Raw genomic sequence first — 16,175 nt, 5'->3', positions numbered from 1 at the left:
ATCAAGCAGTTTGGGTGGGTGGGGGGAGCACAGCAGTAAAATGAGAAAATAGCAAAAGGTATTCCCATGTTTCTGCCCAGAATTTCAGATTTTGCCTTTTTGTGCTAAAAGCAATAATGTTTGGCTAGGGCCTCTTTCTATGCCCTTGCTAACTGCATTTAAAAATATGCTCCTAAGTTAGAGGAGGCTACCAGCAGGGCAGTCCAAATTATCCCAACCAAAAGGTTTCTTGGAAGTTCAGAGTCACCCAGACTTATATTCCCACACACTTGACATCCTCTGAAGTATAGGAGGCTGAATGCAGCATTTTGTCTGGAACCCAAATTGTCTGGCTTCATTTATTTATTCAACAGACTGGGAACTCCCAGCATATTTTTATTTGTTTGCTTGCTTTGTTCCTAAGTGTCTTCACATCCCAATTCACATGGTGCTGCAGGGAGTCTTCTGCTGTTACAAACACACACACATACACACAATACTCAAGCAGAATCCAATGTTGGCATGACAAATTAACTCCCCATTAAATGTCTGGAGAAATGAGATAGCCTTTCTCAAGATGCAATCCTGCAAGGCGTGGAGGTTGTATGTCAGGCAACTGACTTGCCTGGCCACAATGTTGCTCCAGTCAACCAATGCAATTTTGTAGGCTGGGTCTTTGTGTCAGCCATGCCTGGTGGGAGACAAATTTCAGTGTTCCCTATTTTCAGGGAGACAGCTGGAAGGTCCTGTGGAGGATTCTTGCACCACAATCCCCAAAAGATAATCTCCTATGGATCAGGGAGAAGGACATCCATGAGGCAGCAGCTTGCCCTTTCCCCCTTTCTCCTAAGAGAAGCTCTGGTTCTTCAGCATGTCTTGGTAGCACTTTCTTCATTATATTTCTGGAAGGAAGAAAAAGTGGAAATACGGTGAGAGTCAGTTTGGTGTAGTTCAGGTGATGGCCTAGAAACCAGGAGACTGTGAGTCTATAGCTATTCTCAGAGCTGAAGAACTTCTTGGATGAGAAGCAAAATATCTTCAAAGAAAGAACAAAGGCCAGTTGCATCCTGAAAAAGCATCTTTGGGACAGGAGATTCTGAGTTCTAGACCTGACTTAGGCATGAAAACCAGTTACTGATTTTAGGCCAGTTGCTTGCACTCAGCCCAACCTACTTCATAGGATTGTTGGGAAAATAGGAGGATGGAGGAATATTAGGCATGTTTGCCACTTCAAGTCATTTATAAAGAATAAAGATGGGATAAAAATCTAAAATACAAAATATGCCCTAAAGCAAGAACTTAAAAACATTCAATATTCAACTTAGGCTGTAGGACATCAACAGGTGGGCTGCTTTTTCTCCAGGTCCTATTCCATAGATTTTGAGAGGACCCAGACTTTATTTTTTACCTGTCCAGGTAGGCTGAGAAAGAAAGGCCAAGGCCAAGTCACTGCCTAACCCAGATTAGGGTGTAAACTCTAAAAAACTTACTTTCATGCACATAGGAAGCCAGGACTCAAGCCAAACTGTTATTTAGCATATTGGCAGGGGGTTGTAAAGTCAGCCAGTTGTGGTTAAGTAATAGCTGTTAAGAAGCCAAGATTTAGCATATTGACTTTTACTTATTTACTTGTTTATTTACTTCCTCAATGGATTAGACCCCTTGGTACAGTACCTGATTGTGAAGCAGGACCACTTTGGGCAATCATAATATTGGTTGGTGAAGGGGAACAATATTCTGGATGCATGTATTCTGTTCACCTTGTTTCACTGTTCTTTTTTATTTTCTGAAGTGCCCAGTCAGGTGGAGTCACACATTCTTTAAATGTTTAGGGTCTCTGAGGGGAACCCAGTATGGTGGGCAGGGGCTTTTCTTCCATGCACAGCTGTGTCAGGATTGAGACTGAACTTCTGGGCTTCCCTCTAGGTCAGGAGCGCTTTTCCTTCGGCTTGGCTATTCCCATCCTAACTCGTGTCTTCAGAGTCCAGCGACACACGCACACGCACACACGCACACACACACGTCCATCTTTAGTCGCCCCACAAACGCCTGGGAATTTCATGATCGGGGCGCTCTCCGCCGGTCGGGCATTTTCCTGTGAATCGGTCGAGACTCTCGACGGAAAGGTCGAGGAGACCATCTGGGCGCGACAGTCCTCCAGAGGAGCCCCCCGTCTACCTTCCACCATTCCCTTGAGCGCGGCTCGAGAGCTGGTCTGAGAAGCCGCGGCGAAGCGTGTCCCGCCCCGCAGCGGGCAGCAGCGCTCCTGACCGCGACGGCGATAAGATAAGAGGGGCGGACCGAGGAGGGGGGCAGCTATAAAAGCGACGGTGGCGCCCCGGCTCCCAGTCTGCTTCTGCTTAGCGATCCACAGGCCTCCCTCGATCTCCTCCTGCTCTGCCGCAACCATGGTGCTGACCGCCGAGGACCGCAGGCTGCTTCAAGCCTCCATTAGCAAACTGGGCTGTCGCCTCGAGGACATTGGCGCCGATGCGCTGAACAGGTAGGCGAGCGAGCGGGGGCAGCCTTCCTTTCCCGCGACGGGCGCCGCTGCCCTCCATTTCCCTGCCACCAGGGTCCCCTAACGGACTCCTTCCTCTTCCTTTTCCCTGCCGCAGGTTGTTCATAGTCTTCCCGCAGAGCAAGACCTACTTCCCTCACTATAACTTGACTCCCGGCTCGAAGGACATCATCCACCAGGGAGAGAAAGTGGGCAAGGCGCTGGACAGCGCCCTGAAACACCTCGATGACATCCGCGGCACCCTCTCCCAGCTTAGCGACCTGCATGCCTATAACCTCCGCGTGGACCCGGTCAACTTCAAGGCAAGTCGGGGCAAAGTGACTGCAGGGTGGGAAGAGCAGCGCCTGTCCCACCCACCCAGCTAACTCCTGCTTTCCTCCTCCTCCCCCTCCTTCTTCCTGCAGCTGCTGTCCAAATGCTTCCAGGTGTCTCTGGCCACTCACCTGCGTACTGAGTACAGTGCCTTAGTCTGCCTGGCCTGGGACAAGCTCTTCGAACAGGTGTCTGACGTGCTGTGTGAAAAATACAGATGAGCTCCAGGGGCCACAACCAGGTGCCTTCCTTTGCCTTCCTCTGAGCTGCCTGCCTTTGGGGGTGCCTCACCTGGGCCACTGACCAATAAAGTTGTCTTTGAACCGCTGCCTGCCTGTTGCACTAGCTTTGGGGGCTGGAGGGAAGAGCAGGACCGTATGGCTATTGGGAAGGGACTCTGAGAGTGTGCCTGCCTTTGAGCTAGTGTTGATCCCTGGTGGCTGTCTGGGTTAGTCCTTGCAGTTTTCTTGGCAAGAATTGGGAAGTGGTTTGCCTCTGCCTTCTTCAGATGCCTGAGAGGAGTGACTGGTCCATGGTTATCCATACCATGGACTTCATTACTCCTGGTTTCTAACCTGGTGCCTTAACACTGTACCAAACTGCTTGCATATAATAAAGGAAAAGGGCACCTTCACCTATAATGGAGAACCCTGTCATTTATAGCTAAGAACAATTTGCCTCTGGGTGGAATCAGGCTTGTCTCCCCTCCCAGAAATCCTATCCCAGAGCAACCTAAGGAATAAGGAAACCAGGGTGTTTGCTGTGGCAGGAAGACCAGAAGTGGAGGAGAACTAGAAGCAGAGTTGGCAAACTTACTTCGCTATTTGGGCTAGATCACACAATAATTTCCCCACACACACACACACCTAATTTCAGCAGCACACTTTTGGGCACTTGGGAAATACAAGACTGGGAGCAGGGAAGACCATGGAGAGGCAAGCGGCCATTGCCAGGAATACATTCGGAGTAAAGATTCCTTTCCCAACACCTCCCAATCCTGGGGCGCCTTCCAGAGTCACAGCAAAAGTGGCTCTCCTCCACACTGCTGTTCCTGCCAGTGAGACACACACCACTAGGCAGGAAGACTTATTGTCCAGCTCAGGGCCCTCAGCCACAGATGAGCTAAGCCCAGCCCTTGGCTGAAGGAGGAACAGTGGACATGGTAGAGCCTGCCATCTGAGCAACAGGGAAGGCCCGGCCACGGGTTGCAAGTGGTGCACCAGGGTCACTGTGAACCAATGGCCAGGGTTTCCTTCTGGCAAGGTCGACCTGGAGGGAAAGGGGGTTCTCCCTCATTTCAGTCTACAGTCACCATCCCACATGCCCTAAGCTGGCCTTCTTCCTCTAAAATCCAACCTTCATGGGACGATTCCAGAGATGGCTTTATTTGCCTGGCAACTCTCTTGGGGCTGTGGAGGGAGGAGGAGCTCCTTCTCTCAGTGGGAAAGCAAGGAAACCCACTCAAGCAACCCCAGGCAATGGAAGCCCACCTTGATGGCAAGTTATGGGTCACAAAAGCTAAGCACACTGGGCTAAGAAAACCATGCCTCAGGTAACCATGGTACAAACCCTGCTGGGATTAGTCCCACTCCTGTGCATGCAAGCACATGTACGTGCACGCACACACACGCACACACACTACATGTGTATCTTTTCCTGGACTGAGGTGTCCTGGAGAATTTGGAAGAAAAAAGTACAACATGGAGAAAGAACAAGCACTTTTTTCAAGGATTCATTTCATTTCATTCTATTTATATTTTAATTCATGTATTTTTTCACTTTGTTTCCTCCCATATGAGCACAATCAGGTGGGGATCCACTCCCCAACTGCTTAATGTCAGTCAGGGCTTGTTCAAAGCTTCTGTCCTTGTGCATAAGCAGCTTCAATTTCCTCTCGAAGAATCAGGAAGAACTTCTCCCAGGCTAACTGGGCATCATCAGTAAACTGTTCTTTGAGGAGATCTTGGAAGACAGAGAGAATGGCCTGAAACAGGAACTAGGTAAAGGCAGAACTATGAGAGGACAGCCTGAGACAAGTGCTAGGGGACTCCCACCCACGTTCAAGATCACTCACCCTGGCAGCCTCCAAAAGGGAGCTACCATGCAAACAAGGGCACCCCCACCAGTCGCAGAAGCTCTCGTGGTCCACGGGGGTCCAGATCATGGACACCGCAGGCAGGCAGGCAATTATTGGCCAAAAATCTCCCCTCTGTGGAAGGGGTGGCCACCATGCAGTTACCTCAGCTGCCCCTTGGCAGACTATGGGTTTCCCTTCTTGTGTACCTGGAACATGCCTAGTGGGACCTGGTGTATGTTCTTGTGGCTTTCCACCAGCCGCCCAATGAGCTTGCAGGCTTGCTTCCAGTGATTCATGCTTTCAATCAGCTGGTTCAGGGTCACCATGATCCTCCGGCCATGGAAGCCCACCTCCGGGATCATCATCAGGTCCCCTTCAGTTGGAATGTTCTTGAAATACTGCTTACTCTCTGGGTATTCTGTGAAGAACCTGAGCAGAAGGAAAAGAGGCAGGCAAATTTTACTCAGCTGTTCTCTCTCCCTATGCTGTGCTTCTGGACTGAGCAGTTCTGCATTATATAGCAATAGCACTTACACTTACTGCTTCATAGTGCTTTACTAGCACTACTAGCGGTTTACAGAGTCGGCACATTGGCCCCAACAATCTGGGTCTGCATTTTACCAACCTCCGAAGGATGGAAGACTGAGTCAACCTTGAGCCAGTGAGAATCAATGTTGTTATTTCCCCAGGATGACCAAGCAAGGTTTCTTACCCCTGTCAACCAAAAGAATCCAGACGCCGGCATCTGTGGCTCACTGGCCTAATGCAGGTCTTGGTCAGGACTAGAGTGCTCAAAAGGCTGAGAAGAGGCAATGACCAGACTGTTACATGGCTGCAGACTCCCCTGCTGGTGCTCTGGTTCAGGCCTGATTGAAGACCTTAACCCCAGGACATAAAAGAGTATCAACCCACCCACCCTCCTGCCCACCCGCCCCGTTTATTTATTTATTTGGTTTGTTAATTGCTTACAAGATAATAGGTATAAGTAAAAACATAGTTATGAATACATGGATACATATAAGAAAAATAAAAAATAAAAGAATCAACAATAAACATCTGATTTGTGCAGTAAGTCACTCGGGGAGGCTGTGTTTATGGTCTCCAATGGAGCTCAGTGGCGCAGTGATTAGAGTGCAGTACTGCAGACTGCTTCTGCTGACAGCCAGCTGCCTGTAATTTGGCAGATCGAATCCCACCAGGCTCAAGGTTGACTCAGTCTTCCAATGATGACCCAGATTGTTGGGGACAATATGCTGACTCTGTAAACCACTTAGACAGGGCTATAAAGTGGTATATAAGTCCAGCTGTCTTTTTGGTAGCAGGAGAAATCATGTCACTTCTTCACCAGCAGTTGGAAGACAATGCCATGAATCTGGGAAGAGGCCCAGTCCCACTACTGGGCTGCCCAGAAGGCTGGGTCACTTGGTAGACTTTCCCTGAGCCCCAGACAGAGCTTCCAAGTGGGTGTCTCCCACAAAAGGGGACCCAGTTTTCTACCACCAGTACCTGATTATAACAATCCTGCCATTCTCTTCAGCATTGTCAAACACCTTTGCCCAAATATCTCGGATAAGTTGCTGGTCCACTTCTGTCAGACCATTCAGTGGATCTGAAGTGGGTGGTCTGGGAGGAAAAGAAGATGAGCTTAGGGGCACATTTCCCAAAAGACATTCCGACCCTGGTCCCACTGCTAGCCACTTCAGGGATTCCCCCCTCCACCTGCCAGGCAGCTGGCAGAAGCACCAGAGACCAATTTGGGGCAGCGGGCCACTCACCCCACCTCCAGTTTCCCGCTGGGACCCCCAAAGATGGCCATGGCTAGCACAAGGGAGCGCCCGTTAGGATCGGGAGTGGGCCGGGCGGGCGGTGTACGAGTTCGCGGAATCTTCCGGCGGCCGCATTCCTGGGCAGTTCGGGGGGAGGGGGCCGCTGGCCCGGAGAAATTCAGCGCCGCCCAGAATCACGCGGAGCTGCGAGCCACGCGAGGCCGAAGACAAAGGCCGGCAATGAATTTGGCCGGCGCAGAGGCGGCCTCTCCCCCCGCCAGCTGGCCGCCGGCCGAAGAAGCCGCGCTCTCCGGCCCCGCGCTCCGGCCACCGCTCCCCCCGGGCGCCTGAGGGTGGTGCCCGCCCCTGCCTCCTTCCCGGTCAAGCGCCGCCCGCAGCGCGTGCCCAACCGCCTTCCCTCCTGCCCCGCGGGTTCTCCCTGGCGCCACCGCCGGGCGGCCAGTCCGGGTCCGGAGCCTTGGTGCAGATGGCTGGCGCTTCGCTCGGGCGTTGCCCGCTGCTCTTCCTGCTCCTCGCCGCCGCTACCCCCTCCCCGCCGGAGAAGAAGGAGGTTGAGCTGGCCGAAGGCGCCGAGGGTGAGCTGCGCATCCCCCGCTGCCCCGCTGCCCGGCGCCGGCGGCGGATCGGGGAAAGCCGCGCCCGCTATCTTGACTCAGCCGGGCGCGCCGGGCGGCTTTTCTGAGTCGCCCCAGCCGCCTCTCCTCTGGCAAGCGGGCCGAGGGCGACGGGACAGCGGCTGCTCTTCTGCTGGGGGCCGAGGAGGGCAGGCTTTCCCTGGCAGGAAGCCCAGCAGCCCCCTTGGAGAAGGGCTGGAGAGCAGGTGACTCCAAAGGGCCTCCTCCTGGCAGGGCTTTGTGGCATCTGGACTGGGGCTTCTTCCTGGGCACCCAGTGCCCATGCACTCGGGGGCAGGGCTTGGCCTTCCTGGCTTCCGTTCCTGGGACAAGGCCGCTGGGCTTCAGGGTAGGCTGCAGGCAGGCAGCTCACTTCCTCCCTTCTCTCCTTCCTTCCTGATACCTGTGTCTAGATTTCCTTGCCTGGCACAGCTCTTCCAGGCAACGTGCAGGGCAGTAGGGGCAATTTCATGCCTTTATCAAAAAGTCCCAGTGTCCGGCCGTCCCCAGCCCTCACCATGTCCAGCCCTCAGGCAGTGGGAAGACCGAGTCCTCTTTCCCGGAAATGGGCTTGCTGCTCAAAGCCCAAGGCGGTGATGCCTGCAGGCTGGGGTGTACCTGCCTGGCTGTGCTTTGTGACTCCCTCCCAGGACTTTTGAAGGTCTCGTAATGGACGCGTAGACACTTCCTGCTCACTGGCTGCCTGTGTGAGTGATGGTTACTCCAAGGTCATTCCTGGGCCCGCCAGCCAGTTTCACTGCCCCAGAGCAGCTACTGAGTCTCAATGGAGACAATGGCATTTGTGGCCAGTCAAGCTGCAGGCCATCCATTATGTGCTTGACCAGTAGCCCAGCCCCTCCCCACCAGGACCTGTCTGCAGCTATGGCTGGGCACCTGAGGGTGGTTCTTCTTTTCTTCCCAGATCCGGCATTTCTTTCTGAGTATTTTTCCCAGAACTCACAGACGCTGTCCTTCTACAGTTGGTATGGAAGTGCCAAAATTTTCCGTTTCCGTATTCCAGAGGACACAGTGCTGTTGCGATGGCTCCTGCAGGCTTCCAGAGACAAAGGCCCTGAATGTGGCAAGACTCAGGTCACCTTGTGAGTTCCCCCTGCTGCTGCTGCTGCTGCTGCTGCTGCTGTGGCAGGGAGTACCAGCTCCAGAGGGCTCAGGGTCTCCGTCCTAAGGGCCTGAGAGAGTGATTGATCCCTTCTCTTGACCTGTGTCCTCCAGCCACATCCGCTATGGTGCCCCTCCAGTCATCAATCCCCTGGGCACACAGTTTCCTATGAACACAAGCGTCCCTCCTTCCTTCAGCCAGACTCTGACCTTGGATGCTGCCCTGCAGAATAGCACTTTTGTTAACCTCACTAACCCGGCTGCTGGGGACTGGTTTCTTGCTGCCCACCTGCCTGCAGCATCAAGCAAGATTGAGATGAAGGTGAGAACTGGGCTGAGAGGAGTGAGGGAAACAGCCTGTGGAAGTCCTGAGGCCAAATTTGCCATGATCCAAGATGTGCCCACCGTGTTAGACAGGAACTGGTAGAGCTGGAATTGAGCAGGGCAGTTTCCCTGATTGGCCTTTCTGCTTGCAGGGCTTCTCCAGGTCTTGCAGCTACACCTTCCAGCCTGACCTGTTTGTGCTGCGCCAGGTCGACGTTGTAGTCCTTGAGCCTGATGTTCCTGTGCAACAGGTTCTGTCCAAGGGGGCTAGTAGGCCACTTCATGCCAAGTGAGTAGCATGGGGTGGGGGGTAGGGTGCATCAGCTGGCCCCTTTAAAGCCAAGAAGCACCTGCTGATTTCCCCTGTCTGCATCGTAAATGTGTTGCAGGATCTTTGTCCCCGAATACACTGCTGGGATGCACTTTGAGCTGGGGAAATGCATGGAGAATGGCTCTGCTGCGGCTTGTGGCCTCCGGGTCACCTTGGGTTCGGCTGTACTCTCTTGGTCTTCCCAGAAGGTGCTTCACTGCCTGGAGGCCTGCAGCATCTTCTTGGCTTCCCCACCATGGGGAAGGTGGCTTTGGATCACAGTGGAGAGCCTTGGTGGTGCCAGCGCCAGTGTGTCCTTTCAGATGGTGGTGTTCTTCATAGGTGTGTGCCCCCTATCAGAACGCTTGGCATCGGGAATGATTTCTGGCCACTGTGGGTATCTGAGCAAAGGCTCTCTCCATTCCTGTTCAGACCTCTGCTGCTTCTTTTTTTCTCATCTGACCAAGAGAGTGGTGGTCCCTGCTTTGAGGAAGGGGAGGTCCTGTTTCCATCCAGAAGGGTCTTTTGCCCTCCCCATTCCTCCTACCCATTTATGTTGTGGTAGGTTGGTGCTGGCTTCTCTCCTTGCAGCATGCAAGCCAGGAGACGCGGCCTCCTTCCTTGGCTTCTACCAGAGCTTGAAGCAGAACCAGGGGATGGTGATGCCGGGAAGCCACCTCAACAGCACACTGCTTACCATGGGCAGCAGCCACAATGTCTCTGGCCCAGGAAACACCTGCCTACATGGCCAGCCGATTGTCCGCGAGGAGCTGGACGTGGTGTCTGTGCGCTTCCGCATTCTTGGAGATTCCACAGTAACCGTTCAGAGCGATATTCCCACTCTGCTGCTCCTTAACCTAAACTCAGGCATGGATAGTGGAGGGAACCTGGTGCTGAACCTGATGCTGAACCAGGTGAGAATGAACCCCTGCTGCATGGAGGGCCAAAGGTCGGTAGGTTTTGCCTGCTGCCAGAATTCAGAGCTGGGATCAATTTTGTCATGGCAGACTTCTGCGGGCCTTGGAAATGCCACTGTGTTGGCCTGCTTGAGCCCTATGTCTCCTGCACTTTCCCTGAATGGCTCCCGGGGCTGTTGGACAGGTAAGTGGCTGGCAGATCTGCTTGCCAACAGTTCAGACGACTGTATTTCCCCTTTCCTGGAGCACTTGTGGGTTGACTCCAAAAAGTCAATGGTTTTCAAATGACCAAACAGCAGTTGATTTGCTTGCTTCTTCCCCTCCCAACAGCCTTTGCTCAGGGCTACCTCCTGAACGTGAGCATGTCCTCCAGGGAAGCTGCAGTCATCGTCCCTTACCCACAGTCCGACAGCTGGTATCTGTCCCTGAAGCTGCTCTGCCCAAAGCAATCAGAGTGAGTATTGGATCTCCAGGTCGGGCCTGGCTCTCTGCAGCATAGGGAGAAAACTGCTGCTGGAGTGGCTTTGTGCTTCCACCCACTCCCCGCATTGTCCCTCTGTGGAGGTGGCCATTCCCAATAGGACTGAATCTGCTGCACCGTGGAATCTCCCTGGGTCCCTCTTCTTTCTCTCTCCCTCTTGTACAGAGGCTGTGATCAAGCTCAAGGCCAGGTAGCCATGCTTGCCTACCTCACCCCCTGCTTTGACGATTGTGGGACCTACGGACAGTGCAGCCTCATGAGGCGTCATGGCTATCTCTACACTGGCTGCATCTGCAAGGCTGGTAAGAGAGGTCCTAGCCAGCAGTCTCTTGCTCCTGTCCCCCAGGCTTCTCCTGGGGGATTTAGCTCCCAGGCTTCCCAGCCGGGCAGCACTGCCCCAAGTCCCCTCATGCAAGAAAGGAAAGCAAGCCCCACTAGGACCCACCTTCTGCATGGAGCTGCCCGCCTGCATGGATATCCCTGGGAATGGCTGTACTACTCCAAAAGTGCTTTGTAAATGAAGCCAAGTATATTGGCAGGCCAATGGCCGCATCACTTTAGAAGCACACAGGTGGACCCCCAAAAACAGGGACAAAGGTATAGTTGAGTTGGAGAACGTGCCTTTGGCAGTGCATTGCTTTTTGTAGCTAATGTCTTCCCTCCCTTTTCCTCTGGCAGGTTGGGCTGGCTGGGGCTGCACAGATGGAACCAAAGCCCAGTCTGTAGGCACCCAGATCCTGGCCACCCTCTTGCTCACTCTCAGCAACCTGTTCTTCCTGCCAGCAATCGCTGTGGCCCTTTACCACTATCACCTAGTTGAGGCCTCCGTCTATACCTTCACCATGTTCTTTTCCACAGTAAGTTTTCCATTTTTCTTTAGTCTAATGCATGCTGTAGAGCAGTTCAGTTCTTTGCAATGGAAAGTGGGCAAGTTGGCTTTCATTTCTTGCCCTGCCTGGGTGAATTAGGGTTTCTGGAGTTCTCTTGGTCCCACAGGACTTCTAAACCAGGAGGGATATAGGAGCCTTTCTGGGCCAAGCTCTTGAAGATGCAGACCTGCTGCAACAGCCTCCCTTCCTAGCACCACTTCCACTTCTTCCTTACTGTCATTACAGTTCTACCATGCTTGTGACCAGTCTGGCATTGCTGTAATGTGCATTATGGACTACGACACACTGCAGTTCTGTGACTTTCTGGGCTCTGTTGTCTCCATCTGGGTGACCATTCTGTGCATGGCACAGGTCAAGAAGATCCTGAAATATGTATGTATGGGGAGCCATAGGCAATCCCTAATGAAAAGTTGGGAAGAAATGGGGGAGGAAGCCAAATTATGGGCTGGAAGAGGTGAACTTTTCCCCTTGAGCCATTCTTGCCTGGTACTTCTTGGCTGCAGTGTAAGCAACCAGCACAAGTGGTAGTGGTGCCTGTTGGCTAGGAAGCTGGCCTTGCAATCTCGTTTGTGCTGGGCTTTTGTGTTCCAAGGCAAGCAAAGGAGAAGGGAGTGGGTGGATCCCTCATTGTCATCAGCAACATCCAAAGCAGCCCTGGATCTTCTTGTTTGGGCTTTTCTCCTTTGCTGTAGGTACTCTGCATGCTAGGGACTCTGGTCATCGCAATGTCACTACAGCTGGACCGCAGGGGTGTGTGGAACATGATGGGCCCTTGTGTCTTTGCCCTCACTGTCATGGCCAGCCTTTGGGTATGTCACTGCTCCTTCCTAAAGCTCCCTATGATCAGCAAATTTCTGAGCCCAGGTGACAGGAAGTCCGCTGCCATTTGCTCCTCAGGCATTTGCCTGCAATTTAACTGGGCCTGAGGGCGCTTTGTTCTTGCAAGGAATGCAAGGCATGTTAAGAGCAGGTTCTGCAACAGGCTGTTCTCTCCATGGAGTAGGCTGGCAAATCCCTTGGCTGTGCTGCTCCCAGTAAGTTGTCTTTCCTCCCAAAGGTCTATCGTGGAATCTCCCGGCGCCACTGCTACCCTCCCTCTTGGAAACGCTGGGTCTTTTTCCTCTTCCCCGGGACCAGCTTGGCACTCGTGGCCATAGCAGTGTACACCTTCATGGAAACCACTGAAAATTACTATTACACCCACAGCATCTGGCACATCCTGGTGGCAAGCAGTGTGGCCTTCCTCCTTCCTCCTGGAGATAAGCAGAAAGACCCATGGGCCTGGTCCCGTAAACTGCTGTGCCATTACCAAATCTGTAGGAATGACCAGGAGGAACTCTACACAGTAAGGTAGAGTTGGAAAAGGAGAGCTGATGCATCCACACTCCCTCCCAATGGAATCACTTAATTTGGCAGGAGGAACGTGAACCCTGTGAACATTCCTGCTGCTGTGCTGGAGGGAAATGAAGGCGGCCAGGCAGAACCTGGGCCTTTCTGAATTTTGGGAAATGTGGCTTCATCTTGTGGCAGCCTTGGAAATAATGAGCAACAAGGAAATAGGTGTTTCTGCAGCCCAGAAAATGGCTTAGGGTTGAGACAATTCAGGGGGACTGAAGGCAGAAGCATCCACGGTGGACGCATCACCAGCCAAGCCCCATTGCTTCTGTACTGCATCCACCACCCTGCCTCCACAGGCGAGACCATTGGCCCATGAAAATAGGCTCAGAAGGAGCTTTCTGCTCAGAAGAGTGTCACGCATCCTGGATTGGCTTGTTTGAACTCAGGTAATGAATAGCACTTTATTGGCACACCAAGACTCCTGGTATGTTCGTTTTTCAAACATAAACTCCCTTCCTGGGCGGGGGCAGGGCAGCAAATGTAGGAATCCATGGCCAAAGATGGCCCAGGACCAGGTCAAATTTTCTGTGCAGCAGAGGAGCTCATCCCTGAAGGCAGAAGAAGTCTCCCATTCTCAGGCACAGAGAGTAGCTGCTGATGCTGCGTTAACCTGCACCAAAGAGAGTCTTGATTCAGGGTTGATGTGGGATTACTGCAGTGAATGAAGAAAGTTCAACTTAGAAATGCAAACACGGATATATTATTGTCTCAGAAAAAACTTTAGCAACTGCAGTTCGCAATATCCTATTATTTATATTCCATCGAGCCACCTGGCATTTTAAAGCTTTTTTAAACGGAACAGCTGCCTTTAACTTTCACGTCTTTAATTAAAAAAATATTCAATTCAATTCAAAGTAATGCTTGCATTGGTTAAAAGGGGGGAGGGTTCTATGGAAGGGGTTCATCTGAGCAAGAGAAGCCGGGGGCGGGGCACATCGGTGTAACATCTTGCCGGGATGGGCAGGAAGCATTTCTGGCGGGCGAAGAGATCACGAACGCCTGCCCATCCCGGTTGGACGGCCTGCGGGACGAGAGCCAGCCAAGGCCCCAGGAAGTGGCGGAAAGCCCCAGTCGGAAAGGAGGCCGGCTGCCCTCCCCTTCCGGCTGGGCCGGGCCAACGAGACGCAGGCGGAAGCGGCGGGCGGCCGAGGCAGCAGCTTCCGCTCCGCGCGCGATGCCGCTGCACAAGGTGCCTCCGCGGCTGTGGGACTCGCTGCGCTTGCAGCGCGGCATCCTCGCCCGGCTGCCGCCCCACTACCTGCGGGCCTTGCGCGAGGACGCCGCCGCGCCGCCCCCCGCCGTCCACTGGAGGCCGCCCGCCGGCGAGTACGTGCGCCGCCCGGGGCCTCTGGAGGGCGTGCGGCAGCAGGTGGTGCCGGTGCCCGTCTACTTTCCTCCCGAGAGCCAGGAGGGGCTGTGGGGCGGCGAGGGCTACGTGGCGGGCTACCGCTACGCCCACGACGACAAGGTGGGTCCGCGGCCCTGCGCTTGGAGCAGGCCGGGGGCGCTTGCCCTTCTGCCGGGGGCGGGGGCTCCTGCGCGTCACCCCCCTGGCTCCATCTCCTTCCTTGGTGCCTTCAGCTCTCGAGGCGGTTGAAGAAGGTCTGGAAGCCGCAGGTTTTCAACCGCGAATTCTACAGCCAGATCCTGGACAGGAAGTTGAGAATTGCCGTCACCATGAGGACGCTGGAGCAGATAGACAGAGCTTTCGGCTTTGACTTCTATATCTTAAAGGTTTGCAGCTGGTTTTGGACCTGAGACTTTCCTTCCCAGGCCTGGTCAGTGCATGATGGCAATGACTTGAGACTGTGCAGGTTGTCCTTTGAGGCGATTGAGGTTGCCTACAGGACCACCTGTAACTCATAAGATAGACTGTGGCATTTCATCCCTTCCGTTTACAGACCCCGAAGTCTGAGTTGTGTTCCAAATTGGGCATGGACCTGAAGCGCACCTTGCTTTTGAGACTGGCACGCAAGGACCCTTCTCTCCACCCAGATGATCCAGCCAAGAGGGAAGCTGTTTATAACAAATACAAGGTGACTGTCCTTTGCAAGAGTGTCTAGGAAAGCCTACAAGAGGTTTCTTCCTTCCGGATGCGTTTTTTTCACCATCTGTTCATCTGATGCAAGAGAATAACGGAGAGGGAAGTGTTATCTTTGTAACTTTTGGCTACAGTCACATCTCTCTTGGAAAAGAGCTTTCGTTCCAATCGTCTGTTGTGTTGGCATATAGCTTTCCCTGCTAGAGATTTTCTCCTATGTTTACCCATATCTGCACTTTTTCCATTAATCATAGCTATCTGGCTTCTCAGTAAGTTTCTGTGCTGCAGTTTAACAAACTGAACTTTGCCTACAGGAGTTTGTCATTCCAGAAGAGGAGGCCGAATGGATTGGATTGAGTTTGGAGGAAGCTGTGGAGAAGCAGAGAGTCCTGGAGAAGAAGGTACGTGGCTTAGGCAGCTCACGGAGGGATTGTGCCAGTGAGGTTGGTGGGCCAGTCCTTGTAGTTCCATGGTTGTGCAACATCGGCTTAGAATATCTACCTACTCATAACTAAAACCAGTTGCATTTCTTTCCATCAATTCAGTATATTTTTTGGAACCTTGCTTTCAGGAGCCCCTCAGTCAGGCTGAGACCAGTTCTCATGCGGTGCTATTAGTTGAAATCAAGGGCAATTAAAAGACTGACCCTCTGTATCTGTATTTTCCTAGGACCCTGTTCCCTTGTTCAGAGTTTATGCAGAAGAACTGATCCTACACCTCCAAAAACAGCAGAAGTTTTAACAAGGAAGATTTAACTTGGGCTTTGAGAATTTTCTGCTCTCTTTGGTTTCTCATGCATGTCAAATACAGCAGGACTGAATACCAAGAAGCTTTCTAACGCCTAATTGGTGAATGAGAGGATGGATCGACACCAGTCTTTCTTGTGATTTGGCATTTGGGAGAGCCAGCCATCCTGAACTGCATGACCCCCCTTGTTCACTATGCTTATTACTCAATACCAATAAAGAAGGCTGTTCCATCTGCTGCCGACATTGTGTTTTTGTCTTCATCTGCTGAGACTTTGTACCTGCTTTGGCACCTTAGATTTTAGTTGGACACTGAGTGAAGGGGGTAATTGACACAATGCTCCCCCAGTAGCCATCTTTGTAAAAAGACTGGGGGTGGGACCAGTGGCTCCGTTGGACATGTCATTTTCCTGCTTTTTGGCCAGAGAAGCAAGTGTCTGCATTGTAGAACAAAATGAACAAAGTCGCTGGCCCTGAGCGTAAACAAATCACTCTCTTTTTTAATTTCTGTCTGTGCAAGAGACTTAAAACAGGGCAGCAAAAAGAAAATAATAGTTTCTATTACTGAAAGGTTACAGCTACACATTTATTAATGTAGCCACTAATCTACCAATGGAACAAAGGAATAATACAGAAATATGTTGATACAAAGAAGCAAC

General features: G+C 52.5%; 4 protein-coding genes across 7 annotated transcripts; 3 read left to right on the top strand and 1 right to left on the bottom strand.

Moving 5' to 3' along the window:
• The first annotated feature begins 1,905 nt into the window (after positions 1–1,905).
• LOC113438911 (hemoglobin subunit alpha-D) lies at positions 1,906–3,140 on the top strand. Its single transcript, XM_026704544.2, has 3 exons — positions 1,906–2,482; positions 2,598–2,802; positions 2,905–3,140. The coding sequence occupies exons 1-3, from the start codon at positions 2,388–2,390 to the stop codon at positions 3,031–3,033; spliced, it is 429 nt and encodes a 142-aa protein (XP_026560329.1). The 5' UTR covers positions 1,906–2,387; the 3' UTR covers positions 3,034–3,140.
• Positions 3,141–4,547: 1,407 nt separating this feature from the next.
• On the bottom strand, positions 4,548–7,004 carry LOC113438912 (myoglobin-like). 2 transcript variants are annotated; one of them, XM_026704545.2, is made up of 4 exons: positions 6,665–7,004; positions 6,396–6,512; positions 5,096–5,318; positions 4,548–4,774 (listed from the first exon to the last, which is right to left on the bottom strand). In XM_026704545.2, the coding sequence occupies exons 1-4, from the start codon at positions 6,703–6,705 to the stop codon at positions 4,736–4,738; spliced, it is 420 nt and encodes a 139-aa protein (XP_026560330.1). In that variant the 5' UTR covers positions 6,706–7,004; the 3' UTR covers positions 4,548–4,735. The 2 variants fall into 2 exon arrangements, with proteins under 2 accessions (XP_026560330.1, XP_087768800.1); XM_087912674.1 differs by having other exon boundaries at positions 4,548–4,808; positions 6,665–6,903.
• A 74-nt stretch (positions 7,005–7,078) lies between these two features.
• PGAP6 (post-GPI attachment to proteins 6) lies at positions 7,079–13,578 on the top strand. 3 transcript variants are annotated; one of them, XM_026704543.2, is made up of 13 exons: positions 7,079–7,251; positions 8,213–8,390; positions 8,524–8,731; positions 8,886–9,022; positions 9,123–9,385; positions 9,635–9,957; positions 10,051–10,144; positions 10,291–10,414; positions 10,607–10,743; positions 11,120–11,298; positions 11,557–11,703; positions 12,024–12,140; positions 12,389–13,578. In XM_026704543.2, exons 1-13 carry the CDS (start codon positions 7,143–7,145, stop codon positions 12,683–12,685), a joined length of 2,313 nt encoding a protein of 770 aa, XP_026560328.1. In that variant the 5' UTR covers positions 7,079–7,142; the 3' UTR covers positions 12,686–13,578. The 3 variants fall into 3 exon arrangements, with proteins under 3 accessions (XP_026560328.1, XP_087768785.1, XP_087768786.1); XM_087912659.1 differs by having other exon boundaries at positions 7,122–7,251; positions 8,312–8,390; XM_087912660.1 differs by lacking the exon at positions 7,079–7,251 and adding an exon at positions 7,414–7,496.
• Positions 13,579–13,855: 277 nt separating this feature from the next.
• On the top strand, positions 13,856–15,754 carry MRPL28 (mitochondrial ribosomal protein L28). Its single transcript, XM_026704551.2, has 5 exons — positions 13,856–14,197; positions 14,311–14,463; positions 14,631–14,765; positions 15,085–15,171; positions 15,440–15,754. Exons 1-5 carry the CDS (start codon positions 13,904–13,906, stop codon positions 15,509–15,511), a joined length of 741 nt encoding a protein of 246 aa, XP_026560336.1. The 5' UTR covers positions 13,856–13,903; the 3' UTR covers positions 15,512–15,754.
• Positions 15,755–16,175: the final 421 nt, after the last annotated feature.

This window comes from Pseudonaja textilis, chromosome 14, assembly GCF_049901715.1.
Source record: "Pseudonaja textilis isolate UNSWEBS1 chromosome 14, rPseTex1.2, whole genome shotgun sequence".
In the NCBI taxonomy this organism is placed as follows: Eukaryota; Metazoa; Chordata; class Lepidosauria; order Squamata; family Elapidae; genus Pseudonaja; species Pseudonaja textilis.
Note: the sequence above shows the minus strand (reverse complement) of the source record. Positions and strands in the feature narration are given on the sequence as shown.

Coding starts and splice junctions, on each gene's coding strand:
- LOC113438911 (XM_026704544.2), top strand. CDS start 2,388: ATGGTGCTGACCGCCGAGGACCGCAGGCTGCTTCAAGCCTCCATTAGC. Junction 2,483..2,597: donor GGCGCCGATGCGCTGAACAG/GTAGGCGAGCGA, acceptor TCCCTGCCGCAG/GTTGTTCATAGTCTTCCCGC. Junction 2,803..2,904: donor TGGACCCGGTCAACTTCAAG/GCAAGTCGGGGC, acceptor TTCTTCCTGCAG/CTGCTGTCCAAATGCTTCCA.
- LOC113438912 (XM_087912674.1), bottom strand. CDS start 6,705: ATGGCCATCTTTGGGGGTCCCAGCGGGAAACTGGAGGTGGG. Junction 6,513..6,664: donor AGCGGGAAACTGGAGGTGGG/GTGAGTGGCCCG, acceptor TTTTCCTCCCAG/ACCACCCACTTCAGATCCAC. Junction 4,809..5,095: donor TCCCACTAGGCATGTTCCAG/GTACACAAGAAG, acceptor GCCTTTACCTAG/TTCCTGTTTCAGGCCATTCT.
- PGAP6 (XM_026704543.2), top strand. CDS start 7,143: ATGGCTGGCGCTTCGCTCGGGCGTTGCCCGCTGCTCTTCCTGCTCCTC. Junction 7,252..8,212: donor GCTGGCCGAAGGCGCCGAGG/GTGAGCTGCGCA, acceptor TTTTCTTCCCAG/ATCCGGCATTTCTTTCTGAG. Junction 9,023..9,122: donor AGTAGGCCACTTCATGCCAA/GTGAGTAGCATG, acceptor AATGTGTTGCAG/GATCTTTGTCCCCGAATACA.
- MRPL28 (XM_026704551.2), top strand. CDS start 13,904: ATGCCGCTGCACAAGGTGCCTCCGCGGCTGTGGGACTCGCTGCGCTTG. Junction 14,198..14,310: donor GCTACGCCCACGACGACAAG/GTGGGTCCGCGG, acceptor TGGTGCCTTCAG/CTCTCGAGGCGGTTGAAGAA. Junction 15,172..15,439: donor AGAGAGTCCTGGAGAAGAAG/GTACGTGGCTTA, acceptor GTATTTTCCTAG/GACCCTGTTCCCTTGTTCAG.